At 40.5% G+C, this 25859-nt stretch overlaps 1 protein-coding gene across 1 annotated transcript; it reads right to left on the bottom strand.

Annotated features, from left to right (window-relative positions):
- Nucleotides 1-4072: 4072 nt before the first annotated feature.
- On the bottom strand, nt 4073-25338 carry FAN1 (FANCD2 and FANCI associated nuclease 1). The gene is made up of 13 exons (XM_061447129.1): nt 23935-25338; nt 19251-19391; nt 18124-18319; nt 16259-16492; nt 15622-15753; nt 14377-14485; nt 13832-13951; nt 12743-12907; nt 11596-11764; nt 6647-6750; nt 5620-5814; nt 5148-5276; nt 4073-4315 (listed from the first exon to the last, which is right to left on the bottom strand). Exons 1-13 carry the CDS (start codon nt 25214-25216, stop codon nt 4178-4180), a joined length of 3114 nt encoding a protein of 1037 aa, XP_061303113.1. The 5' UTR covers nt 25217-25338; the 3' UTR covers nt 4073-4177.
- Between the last annotated feature and the right edge of the window lie 521 nt (nt 25339-25859).

The raw sequence follows: 25859 nt of genomic DNA, 5'->3' as shown, positions 1-25859 counted from the left end.
CACTCACATTTGTGGTCTTTCTCATGAGCTTGACTTTAGATTATAAGAATCAACTTCAGGGCGATGCACTGTTAACCTTAAAACATTTACTGTAGAGCTGGTATTGTAGTAGCTTTAGAAGTGCCTTTAATTGGGAGGAGACAGCAGCAAGGTTACTCTAATGCAGCTGACACACCCCCAACTTTTTACAGTAGGTTGATAAGGTAAGTTTTTGTTCCATCCCCCTCCCCTTTTCTGGAAATACCAGAAGGGCAGATTCTCCAGCAAGATTTTCCTCTTAAAGGTTAAGCTCTTTTTCTGTATAAGCACCTCCAATACTCAACAATAAATCCCTGCCGACCCTCTCCTCATTCTGTGGTAGGACAGATATGCTTTCAGCAGGATTCATACTGAAGCTGTGCTGGGTTCCAGGCAGGCTCCAAGTGGAGCTGTTGTCACTTGTAAGCAGGTGCTGGAGGAAGAGTGGTTAGTGGTGCCTTCTTTTTGCATACATGCATGTCCATATGGACAAAGCAATGGGCAAGCACTGTTTGAGGAAATTAAGTCCAACAGCCTCCCTCTGCTTAATGCAGCAGCCTCGTCTTTGCTCCAAAACCTTTTACATGATACCTCCCCCCTGGATGCGATGTCAGAAGACCCCTCAAGTTTCACAGGGAGAAAATCAAGAGTGTAAAGTATACTGGGGGTGGGGGGGGGGGTGTGTGGACCAGCAGTGCTGTATTTTCTGTACCTGATTTCTGTGTAAAACACAAATGCTATTGAACCAACACTGAGCCACCATTCAGATGCTGACTCACAAGTTAAGGCACTGAGGACCTTACGTGGTGAGCTAGAAGCTGTTCTCAGCTATCAGGGGAAACAAAGAGGCTGTATGATGATAATGCACAGTATGTTAGAGTTAAAAAAAGGCAGGGAGGGGTAGGATGTGGAGCTCTTCCTTCGTACAACCGGGCTGGTCTGCAGCACAGCCTAAATTGCAGTGTAGGATTTTGACATCTAAGATTGCTCAAGTCTTATTTTAGAGGATGTGCATCCGGAGTGGCCTCAGAGGTGCAAGCTTTGTGCTAGAGGAGCCCAGTGCCTGCAGGACCCTGCTTCCCCAGGCTTCATGCCTGCCCTTGCAGAGCTGCAAGGGCACCAGGTTTGGCAGGGGGTGAACGGCAGGTTCATGGGGGAGGGGGTGACTTCCTTTTTAACCAACCCCCCAGATTTGTTCTCTATGCAAAGCAGCCTTGTGTGCACGTCTGCGCGTGGACTCACACATGTATGTTACAACAACGCCAGGTTGGTTCTGATCAACTGCTTGCGAGGAAAAACCATGTATTCGCCTCAGTTGCCTACTATGCTGCAAGATGGTTTGAGCATGTGAAATGGTCCACAAACCAGTTGTTCATTTACAAGCTTGCTGGAGCAGACATCTGCTTGTTCAAGTCATTATTCAACTGTTGATATTAGTTTGCTTTTGTGATTTCTTTTTCCCCCATTAGCTTCGTGCATTCCCTGGCCTGATACTTGACTAAAAGACCTCAATGTGTGTGCTCAGTGGCTTTTGGTACCAAATTTTTCCTTTTTAAAATTACAGTCAAAAATATGGAGTCTTTATTTTTTTCCCTCCTCCTTAAAACTTTGGTTTAAAGGTACCAGAACTGTGTAAATAAACTGCTCCTCACAAGCAGCTGGTGGAATACAAAAGTAGAATGAATGTTTGTAGGCTAGTACCTTTTGGGGGGAAATGGGTACTGTATTGAAACAGGACTGTCTTTTGTAAGAGATTTCAGACATTTTTACATTTCAGTTCTAAGATGTGTGCAGATGCTGCAGATGGTCTGTGTATTTTATATAGAGTATGGGAGTGGGATGAAAATAATATGCCTTTAAAATAAAACCTGTCTAAATATCAATTTACCAAACAGACTTACAAAGAAATTTTACACAGTTCAAAAAGAGGAGTTGGAGGAGCAGAGGCCATGATGGCCACACACTGCGGGGGGACAGGGAGGATGTGGAGCTGTCTGCCTTGCCTTGGGAATGGGCACCAGATCCTGCTTCCCAGAGTCTGAGGCACTGCCCGTGCCTCTGTGTGTGGTTCTCCTCTGAAGTTATTGACTTGTTTGAATTTACTTTTTGAAAGACAGGTACTAGATGTTAATTCTCCAATCTGCACAGTTGCCTTATCAATAGTCAGTAGGACTGCTCTGAACCGGTCTTTGGTCACTTTCAAAAGCAATTTTGGGGTGTGAGTATGTATGTTTAACTTCTCTGTACAGAGTAATGACACACAAATGTATATGTATGTGTGTGTGTATATATGTACACATGTTCAAACTTTAATTTCTATTCACCATTTAAAGCAACATCCTGTTAATGCCATCCTGGTGTTGCAAGAGTAGAACAACTACCAAGAAGCTTCTTTCTTTTGTCTGTGTCTAGAACACGTGCACTATTTTGGCTGTTACTGGCTGTTCTATCATGACTTTTGTACTACACTGTAAATCACATGGGGGGACACGGAACACTGATTAAGGTGTCCCTCCAGTGTCATTAATTACTGCAAGATAGAGCTAATTGTAGACTGCATCCTCATGGTAGTGCAGCTATTTTCACCATGTTCTGCCATGCATCAGAGACACTGCTTTCATTCCAGAAATGCGTTGAAAAGTGTGTGTTGGTGTATGTATGCCCAGGCCTGCATGTGTGTTCACTGTGCACTGCCTGCAATACCACTCTGAAATCAAATGCCTTGTATCTTTAATGAAAATGTAGCAAGGGGGGCAAAGGTTTTGGCAAACTCTCAGATGGGAAGACATTTAAGACCAAAAAATTTCTAACTCATATTTAAGCAAAGGACAAAATCTTAAATTTGCCTCTAACAAAGAGACAGAAATCTGTACCTCAACTCACTCTAGGCAGTAGGTTCTAATGCTGTTGCTGTGATGGTTTAGAGTTCCCTATTTCAACTGAAAACTAAAACCTTTGTGCCTGATAATGATTTATTGAGTAAAGTAGCAGTACCAGGAAGATTATAAAATCCTGATGCTGACTTGTGAATGTGAATTAAATTAGACTAAATAAAAGTTCATACCTTTCCACAGTGAACTTCAGGCCATTTTTTTACTTCCTCTAACAAAAAAACAGTTGGGGGGTGTTTTCTTTTTCCAAGAAAAGCAGGAACACCGTGCCCTAGGAAGAGGATTCATAGAAAGTGCAAAATTAAGATCATTTGCACAGCTTATGTTCTATTACAATGTCTGCTGTTTGTGTGGTAAGCAGAATTTCTGCTACCAGGAAAACTTACTCAGTATGAGAATGAAGACTGCACAGAGTTGGCCGTGTGTTAAAACTGAGACAAACCCACAGGATTTTGGTGTCTTAAAAGAGAACTGATCCTTTTAGTTGCTGACTGGCTTATTTCTGAATGAGGAAACACAGCAATTCATGTGGGGCAAAACTGACTGTAACCAATACCATGATGTACAGGGGTGCAGTGGTCTTGCACTGAACAACTCCTGTCTACTACCGGAAATATTTCCCCTTTCCACAGGAACTACAGATGTTCATGGCAGAAGGGGCTGTTAAATACATTATCCTTTCATACAGAGCAGCACATTAAAACAGCGTTTAAGAAAATAACCCAGGGTTATGCTTTACTCCATGCCATCACTGACCAGCTCTGTTTTTTATATTAAACTGACAAATTGAAATGCAGAATACAAATCAGGGACAGCTGGAGAACAATGCTGGTCCCGAAAATCCTGGAAAGGCAACTTGCACCTTGCAAGGGAACTTGGACAACATGATGAACTCAGGCTCCACAGGTGATCAGGACTTGATGAAGCCCAAGTTTTGTTGTGGAGGATGTTCTTGGTGTGTGACTGCAGCTGGTTTTCTTGTTCCTGGGCAAACCCCCAGGTTACAAAGTTAGTTCTTAATAGTGAATAGAAGAGAAAGGCTTTGCTCCTCTGACCACAGTGACATAAGTGGTAATACATACAGTAAGTCGCACTGACAGTCTTTGCCATTTCTAGAATGTGTTGTACTAAACCCAACTACAGGAATGTTGCAAGAAACCAGATTTTCAGAAGAAACTACTTTTAATAAGCAGCAGCCAGTGGTGCGTGTTGTGATGCCAGGTCCTTTAAAATCACCCAAGTTACCCAAGTGCTCCAGAGCTCTGTTACTACCCAAGGCATTTACTCTTGCCTCCAGTGGCTTGCACATGACACACTTCTACTGTCGCACCCAGCTTCTTCAGTTCACTCAGCCATATTATCTGCTTGTGGGACAGGCGATCATTGGGCCCCTTCACTTCCACCAGCTACAAAGGAATATGGATGATTGGTTAGTAGTGTGCCTGTGGAGGAACTAAAAGATCGTTAGCTCCTGCAGGCTTATGTAAGTATTCTTTTATGGCTGTTATTTGCAACAAAAATAATACAGATTTGGCACAACAGAAATCCTTGTGAGGGCTAAACTAACTATTAACCCATGTTCCAAAGTTTAACTGTAAGAATGGAATTTATATGGTAAATATCTGCCAAAACAAAGGCAAAGGCACTAGTGAATGAAGACAGATACCACATGTTCAAAAACTTATCCTCTGCAACCTCACCTGTTCCAGCTGGTACTGACAAGCAACATAGATGTTCTAGAGAACTAATTCCAGCTACTCAGCTCTGGCTTACAAATCCATGACAAGTTGCTCCAGCAGCTGAGATGCACAGTAGTCTTCTGGTACCTGTTCCACTACCAGGCCAGACACAATCCATGACTGGTTGCTCAATTTCTGTGGCAGAGACACAGTTGTAGTCTCATATATTCAAGATTCTATGTAAGTGGAGGCATGAGTACCCCTTGTTAACAGCACCCAGAACATTACAACTGATGGGTACAGCTGCTTTCAGCAATTTTAATTAGACTTACTCCACAACAATACCTTGCCACCTCGTGTTGTTTCTCATTACGCCCATTAAAGTTACAGCAAAATGTGATGACATGGCAGATAAACAAGCACCCACTGTGTGCCACAGCTACTGGGCAGATGAGCAGCAGGTTCAACTCCACCACAACAGGATAATACAGTTTGGATGGGTCCAGGTTTTACACCTGAGGTAAGATCACGGACACGGTGCTCAGCTGATCTGCCATACCTTGAAGTGCTGGGTGTGAGTGCTCCACACGACCAGGTCAGGCAGCCCCGCGCGGCAGTGCCGCAGATCCCTGCACAGTTGCCGGAAAACACCGCTCAGAAACCTTCCCCCGAGGCAGGAGACGAGGCTCTGTAAGAGAAGTGCTGGACGCTGCCTTACTTTTAACTTTACTTTCCTGTACAGCCACTTCCCGACACTCTCAAGAACATTCTAGGGCCCATCTCAGCTTTTTGTTTAGTCTTGTGTGACAAGAGGCTTAAGTAGATCTTATCTACAGCAACTTCCCTCCTCTGTTCCCAGCTACTGTTGCAGGAAAAGTGACTGACATATCAGAAAAGTCACAGTATTGTGCTTACGTCCCCAAGCAAGTCCTCCCTTTCCCCATCAGTCATGGCTCAGTGCCTTGCTATAAACTGTGAATTAACAGCGAGCCCAATCAAGTGAGTGCCCATTCTGGACCACAGTTCCTCACCTGAACTTGCTGGAGGGAACTAAAACGCCCCCAGCTAACCAGTGCTGCTGCTTTTCCCTCCTGTGCCGTCCAGACGTCAGCAATCAGCTTTGCCAGTGTCTCTGAGGAAGCTGTCTGCAGCTGATGAAGGCTGGCCTCAATGACATCCCTCCTGTTCTCGTAGAAGCTGTCAGTGTATAAATCCAGGGGGAAAGTCTGTATAAAAAGGTGAGCACATCTCTGAGGAGCTGCCAGCGAAGCAGTGACTCCAAGAATGACAATGCCCTACTTCGTAGTTTCCTTAACTACAAATTCACTCTAACAACCACTGACTCAATTTAACGTCAACATGGCCACCACATAACCTTTATTAAACGGGAAAACATTTGCATTTATTTTACCATCCAGTGCCCCTGCAACAAACGCTGGCCACATCCTAGCCCCGTGCGCTGCTGGATTTTAGTTAAAAGAAGCCGCAAGTCTTTTGCGGCTTTTGGAATCATGAACCTGACGGTACACGACAGGGAGCTGCTGGGGTGAATGCAGTGCTATTTGCTTGCTTGGGTCATTGACAAAAAAGGAGGGAAGACCCCAAAAGCATGAAGGTGCTGGGGTGGTGCAGGAAGGATGCAAACAAACCTGAGCTCAGAAATGGGAATTCCCCTCAGAGGCTCCTGAGAAGATGATAGGTATGTTTTTTCTTTTTTTTTTTTAATGAAATACATCATCCTCAAATGAGCTGAGCAACGCTCAGGTACAGCAGTATTCTTCTACTGGAAGCTCTGCCTAGGGACTTCAGATACAGGACACAGGCATTTAGCCAGATGCATCCCACCCTGACAGTCAATCTGGACCCACAGAGCAATTAGTTCCCAAGGAGCCCTTCAGCAACAAGCCTAATATAACAAATAATAAAACCAAGCAAACACGAAGATCTGCCTGCAAAGACCTTCAGAATAAAATGTTAATCTAAGCCCAAATGCAATTTCCACATGGTTTCAGTCTTTAGCAATGGGTAAAGAAATTCTCTAAAGAAAGCTTTACAAACCTGATAGGAATTTCTGAAAACATCGGGTATGCCATCCATGAAAATGATATCCCACATTAGAATACCATAGAGTGTGATAAACGTTGAGCCTTCTCCATGAATACCTAAAGGACAAAATTTAATAACAATGGAAACATTAATTTCTACAGCAGTCTCATAGAAAGAGGCACTAAATCATCATGATCCAAACACAAACATACCAAGCTCAGCTGCACACACACCTGAAGTCGATACATCCTAATGTTACAGCATCAAGTTCCAAATGCACTTTATTACTCCACAATTTGCTAATGCTTTATATTTCCAGGCTAGTGGCCTTCCCTGACAGGATGAAATTACTGTGCCCTGTCACAAATACAGTTTAACAATTTTTAATACACAATTTAAAACATTTACACTAAAAAGTAATATATTAGTAACAAAATGTTTATATGAATCTGTTTTATACATAAACAAATGCATGCATACATACATGGAGCTGTACATACATCTATACATGTATGTGCTGCAAAAAGCAATCACTCACTGCCAGGAGACCAATGCCCAGCCAGTGTACTAAAAACGTAATACATTAGTAAAAAACTGGTTGTATACATAAAAACATTTTCTAATAAACCTACATATATAATACATGTACATGTATTCCTGTATGTGTACTTACACATACACATATATATGCTTACCTGTGTGTATTGTACGTGTAATACAAATATTTATTTATAAGCGCTTCAGTAACACTGGCTGAGCATTGCTCTGCTGGTGGTGAGTGACAGCTTCTGCACCATCTCTATTTTTAACCCTGTTACTTAGTAAATTGTCTGTATATCAGCCCATTTTTTTAAAATGTATACAATTAACTAATTTATATATGTGTACAGATATACGCACCTATATATATATATACATACATATATAAATGTAATTCACATATGTATATGTACATCCGTGTGTATGTACATGAACATACATAGGTATCTGTACATACGTATACGTGTATATAGCCACATATACATGTAAATGTATACATATACACACATATAAAAATTAATTATATACATAATATATAAACATGCATATAATGTGTATTAACTAATTTTTTTTTAATATACTTATGTGTGTATATGTATATAAACTATGTATATAGTTTAGTGTGTGGTGTCCCTGTCCACGGCAGGGGGGTTGGAACTAGATGATCTTAAGGTCCTTTCCAACCCTAACTATTCTGTGATTCTATGTGGCATATATATAGGTGTGTGTAGATATACACAAGTGCGTATATAGAAACACATATATAAATTAAATACATTTGCATATATACATATGTATATGGAATATTTATTATATAATAACATATATGTACATGTATATATATACATTATAATACATATGTACATAAATGTATATATAATATATACATACATAAATATAGAAAAATAATCTATAACCAATATATTAACTAATTTATACATGTATATATACATATTTTTATATATACATATGTAAGTTAATACACATTATATTGGAACAAACAAGAGGAATTAGAGATGTGGGCACGTCTACGGGGGTATGATATAATAGACATCGCAGAAACGTGGTGGGATGGCTCCTACGACTGGAGTGTTGGAATGGAAGGTTACAGGCTCTTTAGGAAGGACAGGCCTGGCAGGCAGGCAGAGGGAGTTGCCCTTTATGTTAGGGATAGGCTGGAGAGTATGCAACTCTGTCTGGGGACAGGTGAGCAGTCCACAGAGAGTTTGTGGGTCAGGGTTAAAGGGAATATAGCTATGGGAGACATTACTGTGGGCATCTGTTACAGACCGCCTGATCAAGGAGAACCCGCGGATGAAGCACTCCATAGACAGATAGGAAAAGCCTCACACTCGCAGACCCTTGTTCTCATGGGTGACTTCAACCACCCTGACATCTGTTGGAAGGACGGTACGGCCCGGCACAAGCAATCCAGGAGGCTCCTCGATTGTGTAGAAGACAACTTCCTTCTGCAAGTAATAGAGGAGCCGACAAGGAGAGGTGCCGTGCTTGACCTCGTGCTCGCCAACAGGGAAGGGCTCGTTGGAAATGTGACGCTCCAGGGCAGCCTTGGATGCAGCAATCACGAGATGGTCGAATTTGAGATCCTCAGGACAGTGAGAAGAGCGTGCAGCAAGCTCACTGCCCTGGACTTCAAAAGAGCAGACTTTGGCCTCTTCAGGAACCTGCTACGGAAGGTTCCATGGGATACAGCCCTAGAGGGCAGAGGGGCCCAACACTGTTGGCTCAATGTCCAGCTGGAGACCAGTAATGAGTGGTGTCCCTCAGGGATCAGTGTTGGGACCGGTCTTGTTCAGCATCTTTGTTGCTGACATGGACAGTGGGATTGAGTGCGCCCTCAGCAAGTTTGCCGATGACCCCAAGCTGTGTGGTTCGGTTGATAGGCTGGAGGGAAGGAATGCCATCCAGAGGGACCTCAACACTCTTGTGAGGTGGGCTGATGCCAACCTCATGAAGTTTAACCATGCCAAGTGCAAGGTCCTACACCTGGGTCAGAGCAATCCCAGGCACAGCTACAGGTTGGGCAGAGAAGAGATTCAGAGCAGCCCTGTGGAGAAGGACTTGGGGGTGTTGGTTGATGAGAAAATGAACATGAGCCAGCAGTGTGTGCTTGCAGCCCAGAAAGCCAACTGTATCCTGGGCTGCATCAAAAGGAGTGTGACCAGCAGGTCGAAGGAGGTGATCCTGCCCCTCTACTCTGCTCTTGTGAGACCTCACCTGGAGTATTGTGTGCAGTTCTGGTGTCCTCAGCATAAAAAGGACATGGAACTGTTGGAACAAGTCCAGAGGAGGCCACGAGGATGATCAGGGGACTGGAGCACCTCCCCTATGAAGACAGGCTGAGAAAGTTGGGGCTGTTCAGCCTGCAGAAGAGAAGGCTGCGTGGAGACCTCATAGCAGCCTTCCAGTATCTGAAGGGGGCCTATAGGGATGCTGGGGAGGGACTCTTCATTAGAGACTGTAGTGATAGGACAAGGGATAACAGGTTAAAAGTTAAACAAGGGAAGTTTAGATTGGATATAAGAAGGAAATTCTTTCCTGTTAGGGTGGTGAGGCACTGGAATGGGTTGCCCAGGGAGGTTGTGAATGCTCCATCCCTGGCAGTGTTCAAGGCCAGGTTGGACGAGGCCTTGGGTGATATGATTTAGCGTAAGGTGTCCCTGCCCACGGCAGGGGGGTTGGAACTAGATGATCTTAAGGTCCTTTCCAACCCTAACGATTCTATGATTCTATGATTCTATATCTCACGTCATGTATTATGTGTTACAGATTAGATTACATATCTTCTATATTACCATATGCTACAATTATGTATTAGTAATGATATAGCAAAACCAGAACACATTTATAACATATAAATACATCTTGCATATTACCTATATATTATTATGTATATTATTGTGTTATATTTATTGTGTGTATATATATATATAATTATATATTATAGTAGATTATTTGTAATATTACTTAAAACATTTAACATGTATGTGAATGTACATATATAAGTATGTTGGTATAAACATATATGTATGTATATATATATACACACATATAGCCATATACAGACATTTATAGACATATATGTGTATACATATACACACACACACACGTGTATATATACCATATACAGTCTCTGTGTGTGTGTGCTTATATACACACAGACACACTCCAAGGAGGTTGTGGAGATCCTCAAAAGTTGCACACATCCCTCAGCAACGGGCTCTGGGTGCCCTTGCTCAAGCAGGGAGTCGGACAGTGTGACCTCCAGAGCTCCCTGCTAACCTCAACCACTCTGTGACATATGTTTAGTATAATATATGATTTATATGTACTGTTACACATAGATAATACAATATATGCTACATGTTTGTTATTATACTATATAGAATATATAGTATGGGGGGAGAGGGTGCATACACATGTGTGTGGTTAATATGCACAGCGCTGGAACAGGCATGCCATTCCCGTAGGCCTACCACTAAATCACATGGGGCCACTGTGCGCTCCAAATGTGTACTGAGCCACTGAGCCTGGATGACTGATGGTGAGTGGGTGGGAGTGAGGCATCGAATGGGGACTTCAGGACAATTCTCCCAAAGTCTAAATACTGTCACCTTCCCATTTATCCTTTTCTGATATGGCCACTTTTCCTGCAACAGTATTTGGGAACCTATCAGTCATACAAAATCACACTAAAATATTTCATCTAAAAATACAAATTTTCTCCAAAAATAAATAAAAATAACCTGCCTACCTTTTTGTATTTTGCCTTTTTCCTATACAACAACAGACTTATATATTCAGTTTTTCACATCTCCTATATATGAACATATATAGGAGCTATATATATATATGAAATATATGAACAACTACATACATAAACAATATATATGTGTAAAAATCTACATTTTATACATATTAAAATATATATACGTATATATTGGATGAAAGACATATATATTTTGATATACAGATATGAAAATACATGAACAACTACTTATGAAGCTAAAAACCATGCCTTTTCAAACGAAGTTGCTAAGTAAGTGTCTTGCTATGGTGTACCTTTCCTTAATGACACTCCTTAAATGACATTGCTACCCTAACAAATAAAATAGCAGTTCACTGATAAGAAAGGCAAAGTGAGTGCTTTTCTATGGAGATACAGAAGAAACACTGGGGCTTTTTTTTTTTTTGAAACATTTCAAAACCACCTTAGGTACATGAAGGCAGCAAGTAAACACCAGAAAGCAGGTTAGGTTGAAAATACGTATTAGAACAGAATCAGATTAAAAACTAGTCCAATGGAATCAGCTAGAACTGGTCTATTAACTGAATTGCTTCGTAAATTGCACTGTACTGCCACACTTATTTCTCTGGAAAAACAAAAAAGTTACTCTTACCCTGATCATAACCATTCTGCCTGTAATGAGTTAATGCCAACTCCTCAACTGAACACATGACTGTGGATACACTGATGTCTTTGCCTCCTTCTTCGTCATCGATATCCTCCATTAGAAATACAGATTTTCCCATTCCCGTCTGAGGGCACATCTTTCCTTTGATCGTAACCTGAACATGTTAAAAGAGCTAGTTACTTTCCAGCATCACATTTAAAAAGCTTTGGCCTAGGTAGTTGAATCCCTCCTAAAATACTCTCCTCCTTTTCAGTTTTCTTAAAATCAGAACTAGACTTGTTTCCAACTGTCAACTGAACAAAATTCAACCTGCCAGTCCTTTGAAATCGTTGTTTAGTGGTAAGAAACTGGCAAATATTTCAGGAAAAAAAGTGTAGCAAAAATGATGAGCAGATGGAAATATAGTATTGTGATATGTAGGACCAGGAAAGAACAACACAGATGATGGAGGAGACTCATGCTGGACTGCGAAAAAGAAGGGCTATAGGGAGATATGTGATGACAAGGCCAAGACAGTGAGGCTCTGCTCTGACTTTGCCCAGAGACAATTATCTTTGCAACAGGAGGGAAAAGAATGAGTTCAAAAACCCCTATTCCAATACCATGCAAGTGCATAATTTTGTGTATTTGCATCGTATATATTTAGAGTGCACAACTCCCAAAGGCAAACTTTGCATTTTTTGAGCCATGACACTCATGATGACAACATGCTCAGGTTACTATTACTTTTTCTAAAACACACAAAACCCTTGGCCTGAAGACACCACAGGCAGTGCACTGATTTGACCAGACTGTTCATACAGAAAGGTTCTGAGTGTTACTGGTAAATTAGTAGAGTTTAGAGCTGATCAGATTCATAACACATATTCAGTAAAGCAACGCAAATTACATCACTGTACAGCTGACTAACTCCAGCTAAGAAGCTGACCGTTTATTAATGAAGTACAACTATTTGTTTACAAGAGGCTTTTGTTTTAGAAACACATTTGTATTCATTTTCCTGCAGCACAAATAAGTCAGAGACTGGTACACAGCACGTTAACAACAGTCTCTCAGATAATTTTTTACTGTCAGGAGAAAAAAAGACCTCATGAATTGTTATTTCTTAGAAACTACCAGCAACTGCACTTACGTGTGTCACATCCTGCACGGGTATGGCTGGTAGATCATGGAGCAGGCATCTGAACTGCTTGCAGCTTGGTGAGTCTCTGATTCTTAGGCCCCGCTGGTAGAGAGACAGCCGATGCCCAGTACGTACAAATGGGTCTGCCAGGCCATTTCTGATGCAGTCAATGGCCTAGCAAAGAGCAACGTAACAAGCAATTATTTAGAAAGACCTATGCACATCTATCTGTCCTTACTAGGCTCGAAAGACAAAACTGATTTAAGAAGCACAAAAATGTGAAAGTAAGAACCAGCATATAAGACAGTGCCCCCTTTTTTATGTAGGAATTTCTAACTAACATTTTGCAATAGCAGGCTTCTGGATTCACATTTGCACTGGTACAGTAAAAAAGGAATTACTACCTACTTGTACTGATCAATGTAAGATTAAGGAAATGTAAATTCTACATAAGTGACCAGAAAAAGACAGTTGGTTCTAAGATAAATTAGTTTAATATTTTTAAGCCAGTTCCCTAACAGCACATAATACGGAATCAGAAGGACCAGATCAGTTGGGTATGTACATACCGAACAAATTTTAGACCAATACACTACTGCACTGAAGAAAATCTGGGGTTAAATATGGACTCCAAAAATTAATTCAAATCATGGTTCTGACGTACTCTCTGTGACTTGAGGAAAGCACTTTGTCCCAGTTTGTAAATAAGGAACGAGTCCTTCCTTTGTACAAATTCTAATTCCAAAATTGTAAAAAAACTTGACATGGGGCTGTAAGATGCAGAAGAGGCAACTGCAGACACTTGACAGCTTATGGTATTATTTCCTCTTAACAGACGTAGAGAATTAAAATGCAAAGCAAAATACAAGCATTTTAATAGTTCCCTCGCATACTTCTGTGCAGGCCAATCAAGGATGAGGGTAAACTCAATATTCAACTTCTTAGGAGAAACTGGTTGCCTGACCTTGGAATTCCTACCAGTACCTGCATTTTTAGGAGAGCCCACCCTTCTGTTCTTCTCATACAAAGTATTTTTAAAACTGTTTCAGACAATGACTGCAGTGTCTCCAGCTTTACAGCATGCAGTTGGGAAGGTACCTCCTTAGTGTTCTTCAAGTGCTGATGTAAATTCAGAGCTAGGCGATCCCACCACCGCCCTCTGCTGTCAGTGCAATACACATCCTGAGACAGAAGAGACCGCAGCTCCTCCACCGCTTCCTGCAGCGACAAGACTGTATCTTTATTAACGGAGTCAGAAAACCAAGTTGCAGTGTCATTACGTAATTAGCTTACCACTCTCCCTTCTAATTACTGGATACTGTAAAACTTTATCTCTGCACAATTCAAACCCCATTTTTACTTCAGCACTCACTGTATTCAGGTGCATGGATATATCTTAAAAACTCTAGATTATGTAAACGTAAAGGTTAGCTGCCAAAAAGACAATCTTTTTGTCCTTTCCCCTATTTCTTACTGTATATGAAAAAGACTGGAATATTAATTGTTGCCTTTGCAGGGGCAAACCAAGTCCTGGTTTCAGGTGTAACAGTTATTTTTTATTCCTAGTAGCTGGTACATCATCAATATAAACAGGTAAACCATGCTACATTAAACACATATTCCTATTCACTTCACCACTTTACCTTATACATATGAAGTCTCTGCAAAATTTCAACACCTTGAGAAAGGATTCTTGTATACACCCAGCCAACTGTGAAATGTCTCAAGTACTCAGGTAAAACTCTGTGATAGCTGAAAGGTAAGAGCAGCTCAGATCAATTTAATGATGTCAATTTAAACTCTTAAAATTCTCTTACTAAGAATGCTTATACCTAAAGGATTTACAAGAATTAAATGCCTTATATACTACAATTGAACTGCAATGAGTATCGCAGCTCCCATGTCAAGAACCCAAAGGTAAGAAAATAGTTTAGCTAAGGTAGCAGGTGCAAGCTGCACCTGCTCAGCTTATTTTGGTTTCAAAAGCAGTGGAATTATCAGTAAGTTCTACATCAAACAATAACCTATTCCACCGTGTTCTGTTAGTGCCAACTTTTCTCGTAAGTCAGATGGCTAACCTCAGAAACACAACTGAACAAAAGAAAAAAGCTAGAACAGGAGTTTTCTGCTAAAAAATGAATAACATCTTTTGAGGTGGCACCTCTACATTTCAAGACAGTCTTTTGAATGTTTTACTGAAATCAAAATAAGGTTTTCCAATGTCTTTAGTGTGAAATGGAACAGGCCTCCAATTGACCTTCTATGAATATTATTTTTAATCAGTTGCCATGAAAATGAACATAATGCCAAAGTGTATCATACTAAAAGTAAAACATACTTTTAGTGTATCATTAAACCAGAAAACAAAATAATTGACAGAAAAACTGATGAAGAACATTTAAAAACAATACACATTATTTCAGTTCTCAGATCTTTAGTAACATTTCCTGAATGACACCCACCTGGAAGCCTGAAGAGATGAATAACCCAGTATATTTTTCCGTATCATTTGCAACATCCTTTTATTCACAGTGTATTTTAAATTCTGATTATTGCTATTCTATTCTATTTGTCTAAAAGCCAAAAAAGAAACCATAACAAGGGAAAAATAAGGCTCTTGTTCTCCTGCACTGGCACGAAGAACAGAAATGCTTTAGTGCTTTATCCATGCTTACCAATTCATTCCCAAGGCTTTATGAAGAAAGCCTTTTCATACCATCACTTAAAAGCTAAACAACCAGGAAGTTCAAAGCTTTCAAAAACATTAAAGCTTCTAAATTTATCAGGCTTAAATATTTATCACAAGTCTATGAGCCTCTCTCAAAAGTACCAAAAGTAAGAAAATACACTTAATAGTTTCACATGAACACTAGTTTCCAACTTAGTACCTCAAAGAAGGGTGATTTTTCAGCTTGTTCCAGGTTTCTTTCGCGCACATATACAGATGATTAGCTTCTTCCCAGTTCCCATTTACCATTGCAGTGGCTATATCATTTGACAGATGAGCAGCAGTTGCATACCTAAAGGAAAAAAACACAGTAACTGTAATAGGCTCAAAAAAAATTTATAGCTAAAAGAAGAAATCAATTCCTCCATACAGTAGCTTTTAAAAACACCCTTTCAGTCTCCAAAGACAATGAATCATGCAGCCAGTATTCTTAGTCTCATAGGATCAGTAGGGTTTACAACAGCCACGTTCATCATGTTTCAAATTACTTATAAACTAGAGAATGTATTATTTTTGTTTGGTCTATTTTAATAATCATCACAACAAATGAAGAAACAACTTTCATCAGCAGATGATCACAAAGCAAATACATATGCTATTTTGGTTCAAAAGGTAAGCCTCTGCGAATTATGAGTCCCACCTGGGTACAAAACTGCATTTAAAGTAATTGCAGAAGTGCACTTCTACATATTTACATCTGAGGTTCTGCATGACGAATCTTTATTTGCCTACAGAAGTACTGCAGTAAAGCTTTTCTAGAAATAAACAGTTTTCCAAACTTCCAAAGCTCCCCCTACCTGATAAGATCTTCTCTGTCCTGGAAGACCTGGGTTTTCCTATTTACAGTGTAACTGGGGAATACCATACGCCCCATGTTTACCATAAGGACTGTGAAGAGCTGTCCTTGACCAGCGCTACCAGCTTCTTCATCCTCCATTGACTCAGACAGTGAAAATAGCAGCAGAATTCGAGAAAAGACATCTCGAGGGCCTTTACAGACCCTGACAGATTTTCCAGCCAGGTCCTTCACCCTGGAAGGACAATTATCATAACAAACTGGTTTTTACCATCACTTATAAAAATTCAAATATACTGAAGCATAAGAGCAATATTGGTTTTGAGCCAGTTAATGCGTAAACTTGATTTTCCTTGACAGCAGCAGCTTGAGAAAGTATTTAGTATATGTAACCTCTAGTGAAAAGCCGAAGAAATGCATCTTAAGTAATAAAAGGTTTAAGGGCCAAAATTCAGGCTCAATAAAATTGGAACTATCTGTTCTTTGGGTGCAGCCACTCTTATTGCTATGCCAGGTAGTACCAACAACGTGCAGTTTGCTGTTAGGGCGATGTTTACGGACCACAATTTGAGATTCCTTATTTTAGGGTATCTCCATTAGCACATCTTCATCCAGCCTTTTCATACAAGAGAACATTTCTGTTACTTTTCTACAGGACAGTACGGATTTAAAACAGGATCTTCGCTGATCTCAGTGCGTAACCAGTATTTCAGCTGTCTGCTACATCAAAGAACATCACATTCCTAAAGCATTAGCCCTCTCTTTTGGCATAAGAAGACCTTGCTGACTCACGCAACAGTAATTTTTAATGGAGGGATGATTCGCCTTCCAATACTAGGCCCCTCTGAATACAACGAATTTTGTGGGGAATCACATGATAGGCTTCAGGGTGGGAGTATCTGTCCAATAAACATAGCTATGCAAAACTTGACAAAGCTTTACATCTCTCTCATTTGAAAAAGAACACCACAGGAAAGATAAATGATGTTACTGAAGCAAATGCAGCACATACTGTATCTGTCAGCCTTCTACCCAACCTGCATTTTGTAAAGAAAGCATTTCACAGTTCCTCAGTTCAGACCCCAGCTCTCCAGCCTACCACACAAGCTAACTGCTAGAGAAGCAAACTTTGTTTATATGCACTATTATTCTGCTACTTTTTGGTAGGTACTAACAGAGGCAACTGTGTAAGTCAAGAACGGACTTGTACTCTAGCACTAGTACGCTGGCAATTCACTTCACATTCCTGGACTTTTTGTGGATGTTCTAGCTACAGATCCAACTCCAAATATCAAGAATGGTAATGCTGTAATCACTCCTATTAGGGCAGAATGACATCTTAAACCCGAAATCTGCACCCCAGAAGATGACCTGGAAGTCAAGGGCATCTGATAAACACAGCTGTGACAGCCACAGTGAAAAAATTCACATGACAGAAAGAACACTTTGTCAAGTAAACAAGCTTTTTGCTTTAAAAATACTGCTGAAAAAGAGGCTTTATGCTGATGTACGAGCTCAATCACAGTGATCGTTACTGCTCCCTTCTAATTCTACTAAAAGAGCTCACCCAGCAAACAAACATCAGTTGCTTTAACAGTCAACAACTTTCCCTGTTTCATCCTAGACGTTTCTCTGTATCACTGAATAACTTTGGCGATAACCATGCCCACAGCTGAAAAACATGACATAGTTAAAAAAAAAGCCAAACATTTCCCCTTATGTTTGATCCACCGCGAACCAAAATTTATTGCTGCCCTTTTTATTCATGAATTTACTAAATGCGTTTGTCTCTTCCAAAGGCATCTGGATTGAGTCTTTCGAAACACAACTTACATTCACCTGCAAAATCTAACTACAAAGAGTTACCTTTTTAAAATCACTGTCCCAATACCAGCCTGGCTCCTGCTGAAGACTGAACGTTGTTTAGCCAAACTCAGAAAATCATCCACAAGTTGCTGTTTCTGACCATTTGTGTTAGGCAAATGAAAGATCTTTGCCAATGTTTTTAGCTCAGGGGCTGAAAGCAAATCCAACCCTTCACACAGGTCTTCCAGTTCAGATTCTGAAAGTAAAATGACCCACGTATAGTCATTAGGGGCTATACATATACACTAAAGCAACAACTCACATAACCTAGTAGTAATCTCACGTCTAAAGATTATTCAAACATGTATTACAGGTGCTAGCTGGTTCAGCTTGAAATTAATTCTCTTCATAGGTCCAATGTGAAGGAATAATCAGAAAAAATATCCCTGCAACTTCAAAACAAAATCAAACATGAAGGAATTCTGCCAAGGTACAGTAAAATGCTGTTCAGAAAAACTTGTCTTCCTCATGATTAAACTTTGCCCAAAGCAAAAAAAAAACCACCAAAAAAGTGCTGCCAGGGAGCAGCAAGAGCAGAGCTGCTGGGCAAGGGGGAATGAGCCAGGAATCAAGAGTGACCACAGCACCGGCAGTATCCTCACCAACCCTGGTGCAGTTCCACCATAAATGGTCAGAGAAAAGGTCCTGACAGCAGATTCCACTGGCAGCCACTGAAAAGCCTGAATGATGAGTCAGGTCCAGGGGCAATCTGAGAGACAAGCCAGACATAAGACAAGAGACAAGACTGGAAACAAACAGCTGCAGCACTGGTTGGAGGTCTAACCAGCCAGGGCGTGTAAGGCCTGAGACAAGATTCCTGCAGGATACCTCAGGGCAGTTACGAAGGATGTCGAGTAGAGCTCCTGGACCAACATGCAGAAGCTGTGCAGGTCAGGGTCTGAGGTGAGGCTGGTGAGGGCAAGTCAGGCCTAATGCTGCCCTGAGATTTATTTACCTCTACCTGTTACCCCATTTGCACTAATTGCTTTTATCATTAAGGTAACACGTCTACCTGAAACCTTTATTCTTCTCTAATTCTCAAGGCACAGTAATGCATCAAGATCTAAAATGACACAACAGCAGATTTTATTTGTAATATTTTTAAAATTTATTAATGCTGGCCATACCTGTTTGCAGAAATCTGGCTTCAGCCAGTTCTTCAATTATTGGTGATAGATCCATACTTATCTCTCCATACTCTATCTTGTTCACCTTTAACCAGTTCAGCTTGCGTTGAAAAAGTCTCACATATAACTTCTGCCCTCCAACTGCAGATTTCATTTAAAATGGGGAAGGATAAAAAGAAAATTAAATTCTGAAATACAGTACTATGCATATTCACTAATTTAACTAGAAAAATTACTTCAGTGCAGATATCCTCTAAACCACGTTTTAAATCGGCTTATGTTCTACAAGCGGACTTGGTAAACAACAGAACTTTCAAGTAATTATTGCTCATTAGAACCTTTAAGTTTTGTAGGCAGAAAATTATTACAATAAGTTTGTAGGTAACGAACGTTACTAAAATGTATGTGGACATGCATTCCCTTTAGGAAATAACTTGTTTTCTAGGAAAAGACAACTTCATTTTTCAAACTTTGCATACTGTGATGTTAATTAGGTTTTTATTTCTTTACCACTCATTCAACAACCATCTATTTGATGGTGAGGAACAAAAGAAGCTCTTATCTCACAGAATACCTCTTTGTTTAGTATTCAGGTTCTTATTTTTTGAAGAATATGTTTAATTTTATTAATGTATCTACTGAAAACACGGAAAAAAAAATCCTATCAATTTGATATCAGGGACATGCTCTCTTAAACAACCTTTTAAAAATCCTTTAAAAATACTAACAATGCTGAAATTCAACAGAATAGCTCATTAAATCTTAGCTGAAAATAGCCAAGCTATTGTTACTACATCCAGCATCCTTTTGAATACTGTATTCATCCCTCATTAACTTCTACTTTCTTGTGCCTGCTGCTCCTTAACTGAAACTGAATTAATAAATCAATAAAAACAGACATCGAGACATTCCCAGATCTAAATATATCTAAGAAACGGCAGTTAACTTTTTTACACGCTTATTTAATTATTCTCCTGTCCTTGAAGATACTTGTTCAGCCATCTTTTTTTAACAGATTTTTTTTCCAGGATCAATTCACTGACAGAATTACATTCAGACACATAAGCTTGTCATTTTCTCTGCGGGGTTATGACTTCTTTCAAGTCTGTCTCCAGCTTTTACAACTCAGGAAAAAGGCTGAACACCTGGACATCCTTTCTTCAGCCCATATAAACTCACCAAACTAGGGCTGCAATCCAGTAAAGGCATGCGAGTATGGCTTTCTGTCAAAAAGATTGTAATGACAAACAGAATAAGAAAGCATGGCACAAGTAATTAAATGCTTCTTAAGCATGCTAGTCTGCAGCATATTACCTTTGAAAATGTGGAGCATTTAGCTTTTTTTTTTTATTTTAAAGTTCTTAAGACAGCTTCAGGTGTATCACTGAAATGACAAAACTGCTCTAAGATGAAACATTGTCAGCAAACAGAAAAACATTACATTATTTTTTCTTGTTCAGTTTTTTACCTCAGTTCCACTGGTAATTCTCCCAGCTGCAGCATGCAGTGACATTAAACATGGACCATTACACCTGAGTTCAGACAGATCTCAGCTTGCATACAAAGCCTGACACTGCACTGCAGATCGCTCCTGATGGAGACATCTCTGCTTTTCCCTATTTTGATTTACTGTTTCCAGTACTTAAAAGATTGGCAGTGCCCTACATCCAACATAAAGGCCATCCACTTCTGAGAAAACTGGGCAGGAAGAAAGGACTGCTTCAAATTCAATCCTTTTAAAAGCATCATTCCTTTCATAACAAGCTTTAGAGAAAACTCACTGGAGAACGGTAGACATTTTAGCAGAAAATAATTAAATACTGGAGAATACCTATGTTCAAGCAACTTTATAGTATAAAACGCATAGGATTTTTGTATTATGATAACTGAAAGACAACACTTGCTTAGGTAGAAATTTCTAATGTGGAACAGGTAACTCATCTACCTGAGCTTTTGAAGTATTCTGATTTCCTGAAGGTAAAATCATCCGTCACTGGTCTATAATTCATTATCTATTGATCTAATGCTATCTGATCACTGTGTTTCTCCTAACCTGCAAAGAGAGATTGTTTTATTTGCGACTCCACAGTCAGTGCAGACATAGATTTATCAATCAGCACCACTCTACAATAATTCTTCCTGTATTCTGAACTCTTGTAAGAGGGGTATACTGACATCACACTTCTGAAAGAGAAACCAAGCACTTCTTTTTTAACAGAACAAGCTTCTATCACTGGTGTGCTGTACTAACAAAGAGAAGGGAGTGTGGAAATAAGTAAGTTGTACCCTGAGCATCTCTTGTCAAAGTAGTTGTCAAAGTAGCCAAAGCCTACAACCACTAATGACCTGTCACCTTATTCCCAGATCTTCTTTGGATGTAAACAATACACATCTACTGCTTGCCTCAGAGAGCCACTAACAACAGTTTTGTTGCTTATATTCCATTCTTTCTTTATATATTCCCATTTTAACTATCACAGCATAAACAAGGCATTATCAAGATGTCCATGTATACACATTTAGTTGAAGAAAGTTAATTGCTGTAATATTCTTACGGTCTTGAGTGCACCAATAGGTTCTGCAATGCCATCCACTCAGGTTTGGCTGCTTGTGTTCAATGTCAGCTCTGACAAGGTGCAGCTGGGAAATGTTGGGTGAGGCTTTGTCACGGCCTCCTATTTGCTGGGGAGCTGTACTTCAGCTCAGGCTGGTAGCCTGGGCTATTTTCTAAGCTCTGCCACTGTGTGCCAGTGGCCAGTAGACTCCTGCCTTGTCACTATGGACTTGCCTGAAGACCTGCCACCACTGGAGCACAGCTAAATGCAGTACTGGATTCCCTTTACTCCTCTTCTTTGAGCAGTGTGGGCTTGTACCCCTGCAGGTGAGATGAGGATGTGGCCCCTGCCTGTCCTGCTGTCCCCTTTGGCTCCTGCCCCGTCTTCCTGTGCAGAAGAGTCTGTTCTTGCTGCTCCCTGACAAACACAGTCCTGTGTTATAAGAATACTGTAACCAAGATGGGATCACAATTTATTAGTATCTTAACTAGTAGTATTCTTTAATTTTTCAAATATTTGGTGTTATTGGGTAATTGTAATTATTACAATTTAATCTGCAATAGCTTAATTGTGATCAGGTAACCACTGCAGAAATACCTGTGTGAGTTCAGAGCCCTTGCTTCCTCCTCTGGAGTTTCTTAACCTTTTTTAGCAACCATCTCTTATGGTGGTTTGAGCCAGCTAACTTTTCAACTAGGGCAACTTAATGTTCACCGGGTCCTTTCAAGCTGTTTAACTTTGGAAGAAGTTTTAGATTCTGAAGGTGTTGTTCCCCCCACTTTAAGTACCTCCTAAAGAAACAGATACATACTGACTCAATTTTTTTTAAGGAATTACTTATCACAGTTACATTTCTTCCCAAAAAGCTCAAGCCAATGCTTCTCCATTTTTGTCATTCTGTATCCTGTATTAAAAAACCTTGTGATGTCATATACCTAGCCTCATTCTATTTTTCTCCATATCTATGTAAGTTATTAGGAAAACATTTACTGAAAGCCTTCTATTAGCCTTGGAAAAGTTTCACACAATTGCTAATAACAAGAGGTGACCTTGCTAGTCTCTTTCGTAATGCATTGTGGTATAAGTCCACAATACCAGTTGGAACTTAAATAATCATAGAAACAAACATTAAGGGACTAAGCACTCCGAATGGCTAGAACAGTTTTTTTCCACTTTGCAATGGGGAGAGTCTAAAGATTGTTGTACTCTAATACAGAAAAAACTAATATAATTTACAGAGAGGAAAAATACCAAAGTAAGTTTCATACAGGGAAATGTGTGCTAAACTTTACAGCCTGCTAATTAAGCCAGACTGAATGAGCACATTAATAAGTGCAGCCTGCTGCTGAATATTTTTACCAGCAGGGATGTATGCAACTGTCACTTTTGCATATCCAGCTCAGATGCATAAACTGAGCTTGTATGAACATGTATCTAAAAATTCTTTGTCAGGCAGCTGTATACTGCTATAGTGGCTTAAAACCATATATAAATGGTTATGTCTGCAATAATTCCAAATACAGTTTTTCCTGTGGAAGTTGTTATAAGCTTATTGTGATGCTCAAAGTTTGCAGCACAAGTGCTGGTGAAACTACTCTTAATTACAGTTTAAGACAAGTTATACAGAGAACTTGGAGGGTTAGTTTTACCTTGCATCACTTTTTCCATGCTTTTACTGTTAACTTATGAATATAGGATTGATACGTTTGCTTTCTTATGTAAATATGAATGGCTTAAAACTCCAACATTCTGGCTCCTACTGAAACTAAGGAAAGTTATGTACTAAGCTACATACAAGAAAATTACTGTTAATAACTAGCATTCTAAACACTGGATAATAATCATACAGGTAACCATGGATCCACACCAAGCACAAAAAATATCTGTAAATGTGCTGAAGCAAAGTTCACAAATGCCACTTCAAATTTCTTTTTCCAAGGTCTATGTATCCAGCACAGGCCTCTTCATAACCCCATTTTGTAGAACTCTCGTAATGTATTAATCGTTGAAAGCTTGGTGTTAACTGATATTCTTTTTCTGTGCTATGGGATTTCTTCCTTGGAAACATGTTTAAATGAAGCAGGAAGCTGACTTAAGATTCTAAAAAACAGAACAGTAAAAAACCATACCTGATAACTTGCAGAACTTTGTTATAATGTTCATATCTTGGTCATTGAACAGTCTGACATCATCTTCATTCTCCAAGACTGCTCGCACCACCACTAAAAAATTCTGGAGGTAATATGGGTGACCAGAAGAGCAAATGTCATTTATCTGGTCTAAAATGTCCCCAGTGGAATTTTGAAATTCTACCTCTTTCACAGTTTCTGACAAAGTATTATTAATCTCATTCTTAAGGTCTTCATGAACTTCCACAGGAAGTACATGTTTATCACCTCTGCTAAAGCAATTTTGTGTACCAGAGTTCACTTCCTTCTTGGAAGAAGGAATATGCTGAGAATGAGGCTGAGTCTTGACTTCCAAACTACTGAGCAGCTCTGCTGAAGTAGAAATAGCTGGATGTGTTTCGAATTTGTCAGGACTATGTATCACACCTTCAGACCTTCTTTCTGTTTTGGTGCTCCCTGTACCAACAGGTAACCTTTGACCATTAATGTTAGCAGCTGGTGATGATACCTCAACAATATCCACAAGGTCTTCTCCATTATATTTGTTTATTTCTTGTAATTTGGGTTCCTTTGATACATTTTGTTCCTGGTGCTCTGTCTGAGCAAGTTGATTTTCTTTCTGAGAACTATTCCCAGCATAAATCTCATCATCACCATTCTGTGCTGCAGCACTTTTGCACATACTGTGAACCGCTGGAGGTGAAGAGTTGATCTCTTTATACGTGATCTGTTTTCCTCCCTGTATACGTCTTCTGGACAGTTTAGATGACAAGCTTCCCAAAGAGACTATTCTAACTATTTCAGCCTGTGGTTCACTGTTGACACTACAAAGTGAACTACTATTGCTAAAATAAGGACTTACTTGTGCTGTACTTGCTTCTGTTTTCAATGAACTGCTTTTGGAAGGACTTGTTTCTAGATTTAAGGGGTTTTCTGAAAAGTACAAGCTGGAATTATTGTTCACATTTGCAGCTGGGGGGCTCCCATTCCTAACAGAGCTGAGTGTTGAATCATTGACACCAGTCTTGCCATGATTTCTCTGACATGTTTCATCCATGTGCTCATTAATTCTGTACATCGGCACCACTTGCCCACACATGGAACAGGTAATTTTGGCAGGGGGAGCATTGTTAAAAAGGGAAATAATAGAGGAGGATGCTGGAGGTATAGATGGTATTTCTTTACCTTCCACTTTTTTTGTTGTTCCTCTTTTCCTTTTATTTTTACCAAGTGACAAACTTGTTCCAGGCCTTTTAACCCCTGAAGACCCAGCTTCTGCCATGACAAAATTTCAAAGCCTTTAGAAGGCAGAGGCAACTTCATTCAGGCCATATTTCCTTATTCTAAGCCTTTACTTGGCTTCGCATTCTCCACCTGTAATCCTCTGACGTGCCTTCAACAATAACAAAACAAAAAAAAAAGATAAGGAATGCAGGATTTTTTGAGGTACCAAACGCAACGCACATGAACGCTGACGAACCCAAGCCCTGGAGGCGGACACGTCCAGCGACCCTAAACTGCTGCAGTGCAACCGCCCCTTCCCCCCCAGCACCACACAAGCAAGAGCACCACGGCTGCCCTACGAGCACCGCTGGCCTCAGGCCTGAAAGATGGCAGCGCCCCGTGCACTCGCGCCATCCAAGCACCGCGTTCACATACTGATGCACAGGGAAGGCGGAGATGGAGTTCAACCCAAGAACGCCCAGCCCCTATAAACGCTGCCGTGCTGCTCGCTCACCGGCACACCGCTTCCCGGCGCCATCCGCCCGCTCTCACAACCGCGTTCCCGCGCGGAGTGACGCGGCCCGCGCGCGGTCTCGGGACTCCGGGCGCAGCTACCGCTGCCTCCGGGCCGCCCGCCCCTCCTTCCGCGCCGGGACACGTGCGGCCGGCCCCAGCACCGCCCTCCCGCACCGCACTGCGTC

This window comes from Pezoporus flaviventris, unplaced genomic scaffold, assembly GCF_033815535.1.
Source record: "Pezoporus flaviventris isolate CSIRO_AGI_PZ_B2104156 unplaced genomic scaffold, CSIRO_AGI_Pfla_v1 ptg000006l, whole genome shotgun sequence".
NCBI classification, from domain to species: Eukaryota; Metazoa; Chordata; class Aves; order Psittaciformes; family Psittacidae; genus Pezoporus; species Pezoporus flaviventris.
Note: the sequence above shows the minus strand (reverse complement) of the source record. Positions and strands in the feature narration are given on the sequence as shown.